This window comes from Crinia signifera, chromosome 6, assembly GCF_055691185.1.
Source record: "Crinia signifera chromosome 6, ASM5569118v1, whole genome shotgun sequence".
Classification (NCBI taxonomy): Eukaryota; Metazoa; Chordata; class Amphibia; order Anura; family Myobatrachidae; genus Crinia; species Crinia signifera.
In genome coordinates this window covers 114,038,792-114,056,103 of record NC_139222.1, presented here as the reverse complement: position 1 = coordinate 114,056,103, position 17,312 = coordinate 114,038,792, and the positions used below count along the sequence as shown (strand labels likewise).

Here is a 17,312-nt window from a genome sequence, read left to right as displayed (position 1 = left end):
AAGCTTTCATCCTCCTCCAGAAAAGATGTTGCAGTAATGAAGAGGTTAAGCTTCAAACCCCCCAGGAGGAAACATGTGAAGTGAATTTGGTGCACTGGGTTAAATAGAACATCTCATGCCAAGCACCATGGTATGTTGCTCATCTTATTTAAATTTACACCAAAAAGTCCTCGCTGAAGAAGTCCAGATCTTTGTAGAAGTGGGTGATTCTAAGAAGTATGTAACCGTGCATAAAATAAAACCGTTTTTGAACTATGGAGACATTCTAAATTTTTGTCTGTCTGTTCGTTCCGGTATCACACAAAAACTACTGGATGAATTTGGATTGTGTTTTCATGGGTAAAGGTCATTAGGTTGACCAAATAAAGGTTGACATACATTGGGTCAACCCCTGAAGGTCGACAGGCCTCAGGTTGACACAGACAAAAGATTGACATGCCCAAGGTCGACAGGGACAAAAGGTCGGCACATGCACTAGGGTGATATTGAGAATGTTGACAGTGAAAAAGTCGACATGGCCTTTTAGCCTTTTTTTTGTGCTGTGCTCGCTATGCTCGACACACTATTGTATTCACCCTCCCCCACCTAGTGCAGTGGTCAGGACTCGGTCCTCATTATCCCACGCAGTGCATGTTTTGCAGGTCTCCTCACAAAATCACAAGTGAAATAATTAACTCCACCTGCGGACTTTATAAAATGTGTCTGAGTAAGTAGTACACCTGTGCACCTGCTGGGTTACCAGCAAAACATGCACTGTGTGGGGTAATGAGCAGAGACGTGTGGTGAGGTAAATGGCTCAAGAGTCCCTGGCAAGTACCAGAGCCAGATTTGCACACAATATATGGGCCATTGGGTACATACCAGCATTATACAGATGTGCAGCACTATATACTGCTGGAGATTCGCTGAGTTTTGAGAAGAGATGTGCAGAAAAGGTAGCCAGGTGAGGCACTGCCTCACCTGCCATAGACGTTTTACTCCAGAGTTTTGACTACAAAAATGATTAGAATAATAAAAATAACATTTTTTGGTACTGGTTTCCTAGCATGGCGCCCGTCGTAGGTGATTGCATACCTTAAGTTAAGGTATGCGATGGACGCGACCGACGCGATTTCAGGGCTATTTTTAGCCTTTTCCCCGACAACTAAAAAAATCGCGATTTTACATAGGGAACAATGTTAAATGGGGCAATGGACCCGATTTTTCATTGTATACCCACCCTTATGGGTATTTTACATGAGTTATTCCCCCCCGCCCCACCCATTGTTAACGCCACCCCACGATGAACACCAACCCGAAGTGTGGCGAGCGCAGCGAGCCGGCGGTACGCGTCCTCCGACCTTTTCATACCCCCACTATCCACGTTGGCGTGGAGTTGATTGTATATAGTGTGGCGAGCGCAGCTAACCAACGAGGCCGAAGCATGGCGAGCGCAGCGAGCCCCGCGAGGGGACGTGTAATACCTGTGAAGTAATGCGCGTCCGCTCACCACGCTTCGGGCTCAGTGGCTCGCTGCGCTCGCCACACTATATAAAATCAACTCCACGCAGACGTGGATAGTGGGGGTATGAAAAGGTCGGAGGACGTGTGCCAACGCCCCTCGTGGCCTCGCTGCGCTCGCCACGCTTCGGGTTGGCGTTGATCGTGGGGTGGCGTTAACAATGGGGGGGGCATTTGACCCATCAGGGTTGGGAAACAATAAAAATTGGGGTCTGGGGGCCATTTAACATTGGGGCCAATGTAAAATCGGGTCTCAGGGACCATTTTACATTGATTCCAATGTAAAAATCGCGTCGATCGCATCGCATGCGATTTGGTTGCATGCGATGGACGCGATTTTGGGGGGTCCCGACGGATACAATCTTTATCGCTGGCGCCGTGCTAGGAAACAAGTACCGATTTTTTTGATACATTTTTGACATATCAATTCAAAATGCCGGCATAAACGCTAGTATGACAGGAAAGGCTGTGCCTCACCTGCCTCACCCCACCGCACGCCACTGGTAATGAAGACCGAGTTCCCTGACCACTGACCTAGTGTATGGTAGGGCATGATATACCGCCTGTCGCCCCAAACAAAGTGAAAACCCTATGTCAACAATGTGGTTCCCACAGATAGCGGTCGCTTGCTGGGGTTAAACAGCAAGGATCACTTGTTTTCTGTGATCCCATCATTTAACCCCCTCACTGGCTGCTCGAACCCGCATTGAACACTGCCCACTGTGTGTAAGGCTCTTGAGGTCCTCCCTAAAGCCAGACGGGGCAGGCTTTGTGAGCAGGACAGCCACTTTAATATAGAGTCCACGGATACGCACTTTACCCACAGTGCCACAGGCTGCTTTTCAGCAGGCCCTAGTAATATCACAACTCTGCTGCTAACTGAGGCTTCTGCTGCCCCAACTGCACTACATTGCCTCTATACCTCGCTATCCAATAGCACTGTATCTAGAGTGCTGGTCTAAGGGATATAAACATGCTGGCACTGCCATCCTTCATGGAGACATCGGTATCATCTGCACAGAGTACAGTCTTTCCTCTGCTTTGGGACTCCCTTCATACCTCCATAGATTAAGGGTACAGGAGCCAGCATCAATGGACCTGCTTCTCGCATTGTTATACTCTGGACTTTGACTTTTATATTGCTGGCCCATTCTTATTCTGTCCCCACCATTACTTCAATCACTGTGTTCAACTCTGCTGTTCTGTAACCCCTACTGTATGCTATACCTTTACTGACTTCTCCATCAGTCAGCATGTGGTTCCAACACAGATTATCCACTGAGCTGCTTCTCTGTTCTTTGTTTTTACAGTTACCTGCTTTGTACTGCATGTTTCCGCTCCATTGTATGTTAATCCCGTATGCTATAACTCCTGTGGGGAGAATGTACTTCATGTGGATGTATCAATACAGGGTACATGATACTACACACATCAGTTTTCCCCATGTACTGTATGCCCTGGGTGCTTGTATTACTTAGCTCCCACAGTATAACCTTTGTAGTCTGCCCAACACTGCTGCCTCATCTGCTATGGTTGTGCATGGGATGAAAAAATATGTGGACCGGACAATTATGGTAGGACGGAATTCACTCAGTGATAAGATGCTGCAACCACCCATATTGGGTCATGTCTTCCAGGCATAACCAACTCCAACAAGGTAATCCTATGTAGTGCACCCAAGATGACGTCCTCATCTGGTACCCTTCATGGGTATATATCTGTAGAAATGAATACCACAAATGTCTGCCCAAGCCCTGCAATATGCTTATTGCGCACTCTAGGTTTTTGTTTAATCATTTCCATGTGGGTTTCTATATTCTGTAATACCAAATCCTTGTACAATGTACCATGGTTCTGATGCCTGAAAGTGACTAAAGCTGGGCGCACACATGATGATTAGCTATATCCGTGGTACTGAGGGAGAACGATATAGTGCATACACACCATTTAGTCACGTCACCATTCATGCACCCCACCCTGTACCTGCAGTCACTGACGATAATGTCAGATTGAGCTGCATGTGCAAACTAAATGATATACAGACACAGTATCATTAGCGTTATTGTCCATATCATTAATGATATATCACCTAGTGTGTACCCAGCTTAAGTCCTATGGGATAATAGCTCTATAAAAATAGAAAATAAAAATTCTTATTATAATATTTATTTGCCTGAGACCACAAGACCTGTTTATAGGTGACAGGTCCACTTTAATAAGATACTTTTACAAATAAATAAGGTTCCTTAGGGAGACTACTGATGCAGTTTAAGACACTTAATTTTCAAATTTTTAAACTGGAAAAAAAAGAGCAATATTTCCCATAGTATTTACTCTTTTTCTTGTTAATCAGTCTTAATGGTAACTGGTACCAGGGCTGGAACAGGAATTCAGTCTCCTGTTGACCAGCTGCTTTTAAGCTGTATCCGAGACCAAAGAACATACACAAGCAAATTACATTTATTGCTCTTATATGGTTAGCAAGTTACAACAGAAAAAAAACTATACACACACACACACACACACAGCTGCTGGGCAACAACAATACCCGGTTTATTGTAATATACTGTACAGTAGACAAAAAACAGTAACAAGAGACCAGCTATGTTAAAAGGCAGTCCGACAGGATCAACCCACTCAAATGAAGAAAGCAGTGCGACAAGGACACCCCACACTATGAAGTAGTATATAACATGAAATGTGTAACATTTTCTATGCAGATACAGCCACAGTCACAGATATGTTACATACAATTTTAATCCACAGAAGGCACTGCATTTTGCAAATAAGATGCTATGTAATGGAGAAAGTCAGAAAACTACACCCAATGCAATACCTCCCAACATGACCCTTTCCAGGAGGGACAAGATGCTCTGTTCCTGGACTTCCATGCTGGTGGCAGGGCTGCAGCAAAGTCCAAAATTCACATGGGGAGCCTCAACAACTGCCGCCCCATGTACTACAGTCCAGGACTCACTATAGGTGTGGCTTCCCTATTTGAAATTTGGACAGTGGTGCAGTCCCACCTCTGCAATGGTCAGTGGCCAGGAAGTCCAGAAGCAGAGCATTTTGTCCCTCCTGGAATGGGTCATGTTGGGAAGTGTGCGATGCCACAGAGTCCCGCCATGGCATTGCGCAACAAGAAGGACCATTTAATACAATAGCAGGTATATATATATATATATATATATATATATATATATATATATATATATATATATATATATATATATATGACACATCGGTATATTGGGAGCAGATTCTACACAATTTAGACAACCCCCCTGGTGAAGCATACACACCATAGAATTATTAGGCTAAAAACAATAACTGTTAAGCTAGATCTCTTTAATCAGTCGAAGCAAAATTTTATTTAATTGATATGCTGAACACAGTATAAAGGTGTTATTTGTCGAGGACCTGTTGGCATCTCTGGTTAAGTGCTGTTACCTATGCTCAGTCAGCACACACAGATTATACAACATGGCAGTTAAGAGCTGATCGGCTTGTACTTTATCTCTCAACTTTGTCTTTCTCTAAGGCTTAGCACATCTAACTCATACCCTCAAACATTTGAAGAGCAGAAATAGGTACAAATTTGGAAAGAGCCTCTTTCCAAATTTGGACTGATTTCTGCCCTTTCTTATACTTTCAATGGACAGTTGGGGACCCAGAAACCTGGTACGTTTTGGCTGGTAGAGGCCAAAAAGGTACAGTTGGAGGGTATGCTAACCCTAAATATTTAACTACAAAAATACATAGTAAGTAAATCATAAAATATAAATCATTGTCATTAAATCTGCTATACAGCCACCAGGGCCATAGCCAGGACTTTATGGACAGCATAGCAACATTGTGAAAGGCCCAAGGCCTCTCTCTGCAAAAGGTTAAACCAACCCTAACTGTAAAAGGGCAGATTTAATGTTTCTATGCCATGCCTCTTATGGACATGGCCAATGATATACTAACAGAAGATGGGCAGAACCACACAGTAGCTAAATCAAATTACACTTCATAGTAGTACCCCTTATTTACATTATGACACATAGTAGTGCCCCTTATTAAAGTTATGCTAAACAGTAGTACTCCTTATACATGTATGCCATACAGCATGGGTCCTCAAACTTCGGCCCTCCAGATGTTGTGAAACTACAAATCCGAGCATGCCTTGCCACAGTTTTAACACTCCCTTATAGCAAAACTGTGGCAATGCATGCTGGGATTTGTAGTTTCACAACATCTGGAGGGCCGCAGTTTGAGGACCCATGCCATACAGTATTGTCACCTACACATAATGCCAGTAGTATTGCTTATTCACATAATGCCTGCAGCCGTAATAAACCTTACACAAAATGACTACAGTAAGTGCCCTTTATACACAAACCTGTTCTATCCCACCAGCAGCTTCCCATACTGAAGCTGCGGAGACGGGCTTTTCGGTCAGAATTATTGTGCAGGGCTGTGGTGGAGGTAGAACAGAGTTCCCCCTACCATCACATGTGGTGGAATCCAGTTCCACCTCTCCCCGCCCACTTTAACCCCAACATTTAGGTATATCTAGTTTCTCCCTAATATATCTAATTTTGATAACGCAACTGAACAGAAACGTTAACCACCAATATGATTGCACCGTGGATTCCTATTTATTGTCTTTCTTACCTCTGAGAGGATCGATGTTTTCTTGGCCACTTCAATTTGATATAAACGAACCCATTCCCATGGAATCGATACAAACAGGGAAAGTATGAGAAGCAGAGCAAGAGAATGGCTCCATGTGAACAGCAGGGGTTGCTCATATAGAACCGGGTCCTTCATCAAATAGGCTGATGCTCTTCTGACCATAATCTTTGTAGGGGCAGTAGTTCTTTTATGCAGGTGTAGAATGATGAAGATGGCAAAGAAAGCCATTGAGGCAGCAAGAGAAGTTTTGGAGTAAACAGTCCAGTTCTGAAAAGGTGACTCTAGGGACCATGGAGGAGGAAGAGCAGGTTCTGTATCCGGTAAGCCCACTAACATGTGCTTTAAAAAAACGATCTTGTTTGAAATCCAGCTAAAGGTCATTCCCATTCTGCCGGCATCAACTTCTTCCTCAATATTTAAAAAAAGTTCCTCTGCAGCCTACAAGGGAAAGAAAATATGTTAAACCATGTAGAAAACTACTGTACTAAAACTTTGTTTACTGAATGCGTTGGAAATCTCACAGCATGTAACAAAAAAGCTGACACCAAGTGCTGGTGAAAATCCAAATTGTAGCCAAATGTGGGAAAGGGGCAGTAGCTGGCAGAAATGAGAGCATGCAAAGAGAACAGATCTCACTGGCATACAAATGGAGTGGAGACCAGAATCATAACTAGGGTTGTTGTAACACTTTCCCAACACTGATCCTTAAGGCACACGAACAGTTAAGGTTTTAAGGATATCTGTGCTTGAGTAAAGGACAATAAATAATAATAACTTAGGGACAAATTAAGTCACCTCTGCTCAAATTAAGCTTTCTCCAAAACCTTTAAAAGAGTGTCTTAAGGACAGAGGTTGGGGAACACTACTTTAGACTAACACATGCTTCTAGTCATACAATAAAATGTGCCTTTAAGGAGAGTGAAGGAATACAAATTACTTAGGAGATGCCATCATTTTATCTTACACCAAACAGTACGATATAGGGCAGGCGACTTTCACTGAGCAGAGATTGGTGTGCAGTCGCTGCCCTGCAAATTTTCAGAACAGAGACTGTTCAAGGCAATGTAGTGCGGTCCTGTTGCTGCCCAAACTGTTTCTGTCACAGTGTCTGACAGGCAGCAGCACCGGCAGCAAGAAACGCATTGCAACCCCCTGTGATTGACAGCATATGCTTAAAAGGGGACAGAGCTACCAGCAGCAGAGGGAACAGAGCTACCCACGCAGAAGGAGAGCCACAGAAGCAGAGGTGATGAGTATTACCTGGGGCATTACGTATATGGCACTACGGGGGACATTACGTATATGGCACTACCGGGGACATATACGTATATGGCACTACGGGGGACATTACGTATATGGCACTACCCACAAAATGTGATGCTCCAAATACTGAACTAGCTCAAAGGGAGACCAGTTTTATAGCTTCTCTAACATACAAACCCATTTTCTAACAATTGCACAAGGGTTTTCGAATCATCCATTAGTTTTCTAACGCGATTAGAAAACACAATGAACCATTAGAACACTGGAGTGCTGCTCTAAATGGGCCTCTTTAGTAAAATCAGACCTTTGCGCTAGTATAGTCATTTACCACATTAACAATGTATAGTTATTTCTGACTAATTTAATGATATCTTCATTGAAAAAAATTGGAAGTCCGGCACTCTTAAGTCATTAAATTACTTGCTGGGGTGCCCTCCTGTGACCCTTCTATATTAGATTTATTTCTCGCTCTTTACACTCACCACCCATTGCGCCAATACTAATTGCATATGTAATAACATATAGTAATAGTAATAACACAAAGGGCAGCGATCCCTATAAAAACAGACCTCTGCAATGTGCCCAGGAGCCTGACAGGAGGACACCCAATAAGGAGGGGGGGTGACACCAACCGTAGTGTCACATGTTGGCTGCCTCATCTGGTACCTTTCCTGGAAGTTCTAACCCATAATGACTGCATCAATCCTGCATTGTTTATTGTGCTCTCTAGGTTTCTGGTTTTATTTCTGTGTGGAATTTCTACTTTCTATATGACTAAATCCTTTATACTTTCCCTATGTTTTAAAGCGACAGAGTCCTAATGAAAAGCGCTAAATAATAAAATAATTATTGTTATCAGGAACACATGCCACTTTGAAGCTTGTGGCAAAAGGTTAAAGCCTAAGGTTAGTGGAGGTAATCTGTACCACTTGACTGAAGTTTGACTGAGCTATTTACAATTAATATCTCAAAGTGATTATTATGGTCTTTTTCTCCAATATGTGGGATTCAATGTTTTAGGTTATATTAACATCACTGTTGATAAACCAATTCCATCCAGTTGGCTAATCATGCAAAACAGTGTATTCGCCGCACACATTCCCAGACAGCTCAGACAACACTGCAAAGCGCTTAAGGCTTTCATTAAACCAAATAAACAGCCAGTGAGTACCACCTAGTGGATAAACTTCATTAGAACTCTGATGTTAATCATTTTAAACAGGCAAAAAAAAAAAAAAACATCTTCTCATCTGTCTTTTACTGCTCTGTATCAGTAGAAAGGCTGTAAACCATAACAACTGAATTCAGGTAACAGCAAGCAAACTAAAATATAGTAGTAGACAGGGTTTCGGGGATAAACTCCTTTATCAGCCATTCCTAAAGGTTCATATACTGCTTCCAGTTAGTCTGTTAAACACTCTATTAGCATTCAATGTTATAAGACGTTATGTTGGTTCAAAAGAAAACAACTCATGTAAATTAAAAAATAAATTAAAGGAATTAATGAAGTGACCGTAAAAAACACTTACACAAAAGGTCAATATGCGTAGTAGTGATGTGGCCACAATCTATGGCCCTCCAGCTGTTGTGAAACTACAAGTCCCATCATGCATTACCACAGTTTTCGTATTAGAGAATGCTGAAACTATTGCAAGGCTTGCTGGGATGTGTTGTCTCCCAAAAGCTGGAGAGCCACAGTTTGGACATGCCTGAGTTAGATAATAGCAATGTCAGTCGTGAAAAATATATCAAAACACCTGAATAAGGAGCAGTGATCGCCGAGTGTTCCGTGGTGACATGTGGGGAATCACCTTGCATTGACACCAGTTATGGTTAAATTTAATACTGTATATGGAAGCGGATAAACAGATAAAAGAGCTGTGATGGATAATTATGAGGGTCCATAAAGTGCTTATGTGAGATTAGCGCAAGTTCCCTTTGGCAGAACTTTGGTCATCTGGACATTTACAAAGAAAATTATGTAGAAATATATAAAGAAATATAAAAAGAAAAACCAGATGTCGCCTTACACAGCCTGCGGCCTCAAACTCACAAACTGCAGATCTGTCAGTACAGCCATAAACATACAGAGATTGTGGAAGAGTTCTCATTATGGAAAAAAGCAAGAACAGGTAGGCTGCAGAATGGATGAACGTATAAATCATGCTTACTCCAGAAATTATGCAGAAAGGTGCTGCTTTGTAATTTATCTAGCACTATTTAGACAGCGAGATCTAACATCTGATTAGTTCATATGTGACGTGCCACCTTTTCTACACAATTAAAAATCAAATGTCTCAGAAGTATATTATAGGCCAGCACATAATTAGTACAGGTAAAAAATAAATATAGAGGGGTCCAACTAATTTTATCATGGCTGAAAAACAAAGTACAGAACACAGAACAAGTGATACAAACTTATAATATTCTGCATATATGGCTTATGTTCAACATATCAGTCCTTCTGTGACAGTTAAGGTTCCCATACTGCACCGTGCGATGCGATGCGCGTTCCCGTGGGCATCTCATAGTACACAAGGTATGTGCTACACATACTTTTTTTTTTTTTTTTTTTTATTGTGTAATGCATTGCAAAACAAACATCTCAAAGACAGTGCATAGCTTACATAGTGATCATACAATTTTTCAATTGAACTGTTGACATTTCCGTTAACTTATTGTTTAACAATATTCAAAATTTCGTCTGCACGCTTCTCCATTAAAAGACAATATATAAGTACCCAATAAGTCTCCTGTGATTTGTTATTTATTATTTATTAGTATGCTTGGAGGCCTCTTCCCCTCCGAGCCCACCAGGTGAAAGTACTAGTATGGTGACCCCTCTCCCCCAATTCAGGATTTATTCAAAGGTTCCCACTCGTCTAAACCACTACTATTGGGGGATCTCCCAGCAGTCTCCTCGTCTCGTACCACTCTGTGTGTTGTAAGGTGTTTTGGATCCTCTTTTGAAAGTCTGCTGGTAAGGTCACAATGTAACTTTCCCAGGTTTCAAAAAATTTTGCTGTACGTTTTTCCTTATCTAAGGTTGTCTCCAACCAATCCATCTGAAAGATGTGGTGAAGCTTAGTTTTGAAGAGGGTCATCGAAGGAGACTGCGTGGATATCCAACCATGCAAAATTGTTTTACAAGCGGCTGCCTGCACAGCCAGCACCAGTTTTCTACACCCCCTCGTCACTCTCTGTTCTGAAGGAATGATTCCAAATATGGCCCACTCTGCATTAAAGGGTATGTAGTTTATTAAATTATCTAACGTGAATTTCCTCACTTGTAGCCAGAAACCTCTTGTTATTGGGCACGACCAGAGACAGTGTAATAACCCTGCCTCTGACTCACCACAGCGAGGGCAGGAACCATTTGATGGCATCCCCGCTAGGAGCTGTCTGTGCGGTGAAAAATACGCTCTATGAAAAAGGTTTAAAAATTGCTCTTGGTATTGGGCAGCAGGCATCATACGGCAGGAGCCTACCAAGGCTTTTAGCAATATTTCACATGATAAATCAGGGAAATCCTTCAGCCATAGCTTAACTCCTGACCTTGTATCCTCATGTACTATAAGTGGTCTAAGGTAGTTGTAGTGCAAGGATATGGCTTTTTCAATTACGGGACTAGCTCTCAGTACACCGTCTAGGTCGTTATACCAATCTTTGTCCGAAAGGTGTTTGATTGTTATTTTAGCATAGTGGCTCATTTGAAAGTAGGCGAGGGGGAATTTATTCAGTATTGGGAATTTCTGGCAGGCTTGTTGAAAGGTTAGTACTTTATTTAGGGAGGGGTCACAAATGTCTTTCAGACTTGAGATCCCCTCTCTGGCAAACAGGGTAAAGGGGAAGGCAGCCTCCCCATGCTGGAAGTCTCCATTGCCCACGAATGTTAGGAATAGCGAGTGGTGTGAATTCAAATATTTTGCATGTCTCAGCTTATGCCATAATTTATAGGTAGTCCATAGTAATGGATTGTCCTTGATATATTGTGGGATCTCTGCTTCAAATTTATGCAAAAAGCTGACTAAATTGCCGTCTGGTAGAAATTGCTTTTCAATAATCGTGTTAGCGTAGGTTTCTCCGTTGTGCAACCAGTCACGCAGGAAGCGCAGCAAGGTCGCATAATTATATGATTGAACATTGGGGAAATTTATGCCCCCATTGATCTTTGGCTGTTGCAATTTTATTAATGCTATTCGGGGTTTTTTCCCCTTCCATATAAAATTCCTGAACAGACTATTTATTTTATTGACATCTGAATTGTTTAACAGAATAGGGAGAGATTGTAGTATATATAAAAGTCGTGGGAACGTTGTCATTTTGATTAAGTTGGCTCTTCCTAAATATGACAGAGACAGTGTCTTCCATTTGTCTAATTCTGCGGCAGTGACTTTGATGGCCTCTGTGACATTGATTCTATAAAGGTCTGCTGGGTTTTTTGGGAGTTTAACCCCGAGGTATATTATGTACGAAGTTGCCCATTTTAGGGGTAGGTGAGAACTCCACCTAGGGTGTGATATTCCAGGGGTTAAGTACATACCTATTGATTTTGTCAAATTGATCTCAAAACCTGATATAATTCCATAGTCTTTTAGCAATTTTAAAATATTTTGCAGGGTTTCTCTGGGATTGGTGATGTATATCATCAAATCATCTGCGAAAGCGGAGACCCTGACCTCTTCATTCCCTATTTCGATACCTTTAAATGTTGCGGTTGATTGTAGCATTCTCAAAAGGGGGTCTATAGACAAATTAAAGAGGAGGGGGGAGAGGGGACACCCCTGTCGTGTGCCTCTGAGCATCTGTACCGGTGCACTTTTCATCCCGTTTACCAATAGAGTCGTTATTGGGCTTTGGTAAAAATACTGAATTAAATTTGTGAATTCCTCATTAAAGCCTCTAGTCTCCAGAATCTGGAATAAGTGCGGCCAGGCCACCGTGTCAAATGCCCTCTGTGTGTCTAAACTCAGTAGCATATGCTCAGAGTTTTTTGATTGTACCGCTGCCATTGTTGCTGCGATGGCCGTTCGAATGGCCTTGACCGAGTGGCGTCCCCGCACAAAGCCCAGCTGGTGGGAGGTTAATAAATCAGGTAATATATTTTGTAGCCTATTTGCTATGATTTTGGATAATATTTTAAAGTCCACGTTAAGAAGCGTTATTGGGCGGTATGAGTCGACTCGGAGCGGATCTCTATTTGGTTTTGGTATTAATGTAGTATATGCAGTGTTGAAGGAGGGGTAATTTGGTTTGTTTTGATATACATTATTATATAGTTCCAGAAGGGCCGGGGTTATTTCGGTGTGAAGTATTTTGTAATAGGATCCTGTGAACCCGTCTGGGCCAGGAGCTTTATTTGGTTTGAGCGTTTTTAGAACCCCTGTAAGTTCCTCTTCCGTTATTACACCAGTCAGGCCCTCATTTTGTTCTTGGGTCAGTTTGGGAAGGTTTGCGCTCTTGAGCATGGATTGGCTTAGTAGGGGGTGATGGGGAATGGGACTATATAGATCACTATAGAATCTATGGAAACATCTCAAGATATCTTTGGTTTGGGTTACAATCCTATTTGATGAGTCGTCGTTTATTGCATTAATATAAGTTCTTTTTTTCCAAGGTCTGGACATTGCTGCCAATAATTTCCCCCCCTTATTACCCCATCTGTAATATGTGTTTTTTGTGTAGTCAATTCTTTGTTGGGCCTGGGCTGTTAAAAAGGTTTCCAGTAATTTCCTATCTCTCCTACACATACTTTTTGTACTGTACTTACGTCCGCAAAATGCGTGCGATGAATGCAATCTAGCCCATAACGCATGCGATAATCGCACCGTGTATGGGCACCTTAACTTGTTCTTATATTGCGCACTCCAAGTTAATAAACGTATAATAGAGTTCTCATGGATAAAATATGTGAGTATATAAAGTTGCTTATGTGAGATTAGCGCAAGTTCGCATGTGAAGAACTGGACTTCTAGAAATCATTTTTATTTTAGGCATACAGTATAGAACTGTAAAGTGCTACCTTGTTAATCCAAGCTGCAGCACCACGGCAAGTTTACGAGGTATGTGACAAAACAAACATTTAATGTTTATGTTCTCAAAATATCAAGGTGGCCCTGGCTGTCCATCTACAGTAACATAAATCATTTATCCCCCGGACATGCCAATTGATGCATTCCCAGGAGTTACAAGGTCCCAATCTCCTGGTTAGGTTTAGACAGGAGGAATGACCACACCCAGGTTGTAAGAGGTCACCAAGCAGCCGGAGGTAATTACTATAAAGTACACATATTCAACATGGAAAGAATAATAAATAAAAGCATTAATATTATATAAACTATAATTAATTCACTGAAAGATTAGTACGAAAATGATTTGTAACAAAATGATTAAATGTGCCAACTGATCTCCAGTGCTTCATGTTTGCTGTGATTGACTTATGCTTGGTGAGCAATTTGTAGTGATCCAATGTGGCCGGAATGCAATATAAAATACCTGCAAACATCTAGTTTATGATTCTGCCAAACTATGGGGTCTGTGTACTAAGCCTTGAAGGGAGAGAGAGTGTATGGCAGGGATGGGGAACCGTCCAGCTGTTGTTGAACTAAATATCCCAGTATGCCTTGCTACAGTTTTGTTATTTGGCCATCCAAAAACTGTTCCAGGGTATGCTGGGATGTGTAGTTCTACAACAGCTGGAGGGCCAAAGGTTCCCCACCCCTGGTGTATGGAGATGAAGTACAACCCAACCATCTCCTAACTGCCATGTTACAGGCTGTTTGAAAAATGACAGGAGCTGGTTGGCTGGTACTTTGGGGGCTGATGAATTAAGCCTTGGATGGAGATAAAGTACCATCCAACCAGCTCCCAACTGTCATTCTCAATCCAGGCTGTAACATGACAGTTAGGCTTAGTACATTTGCCCTTTAAATATTGTCTGCTATTTCTCACCAAGCTTTAGTACATAGACCACTATAGCCTATACATCTTGATTGCGTAGAAGGTGGCCACAAACTGCACAACAGTTTGTAAATGTGACAGTTCGAAGACAATGACTTGACCAAATCTGATTGTACATGGGCAGCGCAAAACATAAAGAGCATATTGCAATGGAGAGATGCACTATATAACTTTAAGCCATGCACAAACATATGTGGGGGGCCCAATAGGATTTAAAAAAAAAAAAAAGAATTCCATTTGTTTACCATCTGTACCAGGTAATGAGATTTCTTCCAGCCAATACAAAAGGTAGGTTAGGGAGTTTGAAATATCCACACACAAAGCTGATAGTGGTCCTCTTCCAACCACATCAACTAACATGGTAATTATACTATTGATTTCAATATGAGGAATAACATTCATTTTCAATATTAGACAATTGCCGATATAACAGCAATGCGTCAAAGTGCATTGCAACATAAACTACCTTGAAAACCCATGTAGAAACACAACACCTGTACACACTAAATAAATAAGTGTAGTTTATAATTCAACTTTTGCTGACAGGGCTACAAAGTAAATTTATCTCAAACTCTGATGTCGCCTTTTTTAGATATTTCTATTCAGAGGTCGAAGTGGAAATTTTGAAGTGGGGGTATGGAAATTTTGAAGTGGGGGTATGGAAAAGTAAAGAGTGAATATAGTGCGCACCTTCGGACACCCCCCTGTCCATCAACGTCCCCTGCCAGACTGCCCCGTTGTACAGGGGTATTACAAAAGCACAATATGCGCTGCTGAGTGATCAGAGAGCATCCTGAGGGGGTGAGATTAAAGTGGCGGTATGGCATACCCCCGTATACTGCCCCACTTCGACCACTGTTTCTATTAATATAAAATCGAGAGATACTGTAGGGCTTACTTACAATTTTTTCAGGTTAAACACACAAAATCAAATCAATACTTAGATGTTTTTCATGGTTCTCAAACCACAACAATAAATAATGATATGCACCAAATCATGAATAATAAAAAAGGACAGTAAAAGACATTTGCAAAGATCACCTTAATAATAAAAGTCAATTACTTTTCTCATTAACCCCCCTCCCCTGCCAGTATCCACTGTTACCTAGAGACAAATCTTAGATCACTCTGCATTTCTCAGCGCTAGAAGAGAAGTCTGATCGGAGCTCTTTGTTGAAGCACTTCCATAGGGCATATTACTGTATACCTAGAGATGGCGTGTAATGTAAATATGAGCATTACAAAACATGCAGTACTGTACCTGGCTTCAGGTGACAGGAGTATTTTTGCAGAAGGAATAAATTACAAGTGGACAACTCATGCAAAACAAATTAACATGAGTTAACTGACTATAAATATAAAGATTTAGGGCATGTCACACACACTGGTTTTGACTAGGCGGCAAAAAAACAAATGGACAAAAGCTATCCATTTGTTTGCTGGCTGTCAGTGCCTTTCATATACAGTACACCGGTTTTCAGCTGATTTTAATAATGTGCTTTATAAAACGTATGCAGTAGGCATGTGCAGCAGCAGCAGCATTGTCCTATGTGTGGGTTACAGACACCATTATTAGATGGATAATTAACCCTTTGGCCAGTATTCAATGCCGGTGCGAGCGGCCGGCGAGGGGGTTAAACTGCGAGGATCACAGAAAACCAGTGATCCTCGCAGTTTAACCCCCGCGCCGGCCGCTCGCACTATGCAACGTTCCGGAGGAATCCTCACCGTTACAGAACGGCGAGGATTCCCCTAAACTGCGAGAGCCGCGGCTAGTGCAGCAAACTCGCTGTAATTAGCCTCGGCTCTCGCAGCTTTTGGAGGCACATTCGCAAATTCCCCCTCGCTCAAAAAACGGAGCGAGGGGGAATTTGCGAATGAGGGGTGTCAGTTGAATACTGACAGGGTGAGCCGTGACTGCGAGCAAAAAGTCCTGCTCGCAGTCACCGCTCGCCCACGGCATTGAATATATGCCTTTGAGTGCCACCATGACAAATTTCTATAGATGTTCGATAGAAAGTATTCTGACCTTCGGCATTATCGTTTGGTTTGGCAATTGCACGGCTAGGGAACGCTCAAAATTAGAACGTATTGTAAAGGCCGCAGGCAAAATCATAGGAGTGCAGCTGCCAACCATACTGGAGCTCTATAATTCTAGAATTTTAAAGCGTACCAAAAATATTTTAGCCGATTCCAGTCACCCGTTTTTTAGTTCATTCGAGAAATTACCTTCGCTAAAAAGGTTCAGAACCATGAGGGCACGTACAAGCCGTTTGCACAATAGTTTCCTACCATCAGCAGTGCGTATGTTGAATGCTTGAAGTGATGTTTGATTTTATGTATCCCTTATGTATTTTTCTTCCCTTTTTATATGTATTATGCGGATATTGTTTTTACTGTATTGGTATTTATGTATTACACAATTTCGTCTGCAGAGAGAGTTTTCTCCCGCTGCTGATGACAATAAACTTGACTTGACTTGATCTGTGAGAGATGTGCAAAATATCTGAAAAAAATGCCAGCGTCCCTCACATTTGTTATACTGTATAAATTCAAATACAAAATATGTTGTGTAAAAAAAGATTATGGGTGAAATGTAATAGGGTGCGATTTTTTAGCCATGTGCAATTCTTAGTCAAAAATGACCGAACTCGCACGTTTTCTGAAAATCGCACATGTAATAGGGTGCGGTAAAAAGGTGCATTTTTTTCTTCGCACATTTTGACCTGGCGATTTTTGGTCACACTTCAATTCGCATCCAGATATTTTCCTATTAAAAAGTATACAACTCGCAAATGTAATAGGGTGCGATTTTTGTTAAACGTTACCAAAAATCGCAAAAGAAAATAGACCAGGTTCTGACTGGCGAATTTGACAGAACCATGCACAGATCATTGAGATCTGTGCAT

General features: G+C 41.7%; 1 protein-coding gene across 1 annotated transcript in view; it reads right to left on the bottom strand.

Moving 5' to 3' along the window:
* LOC146008000 (chloride channel CLIC-like protein 1) overlaps window positions 1–17,312 on the bottom strand; it is a 338,327-nt gene that overhangs the window by 179,993 nt on the left and 141,022 nt on the right. The window contains exon 3 of the mRNA XM_083146841.1: window positions 6,160–6,618. Coding sequence (XP_083002967.1) covers window positions 6,160–6,567 — 408 coding nt within the window. The 5' untranslated portion in view covers window positions 6,568–6,618. The remainder of the gene's footprint in view (window positions 1–6,159; window positions 6,619–17,312) is intronic.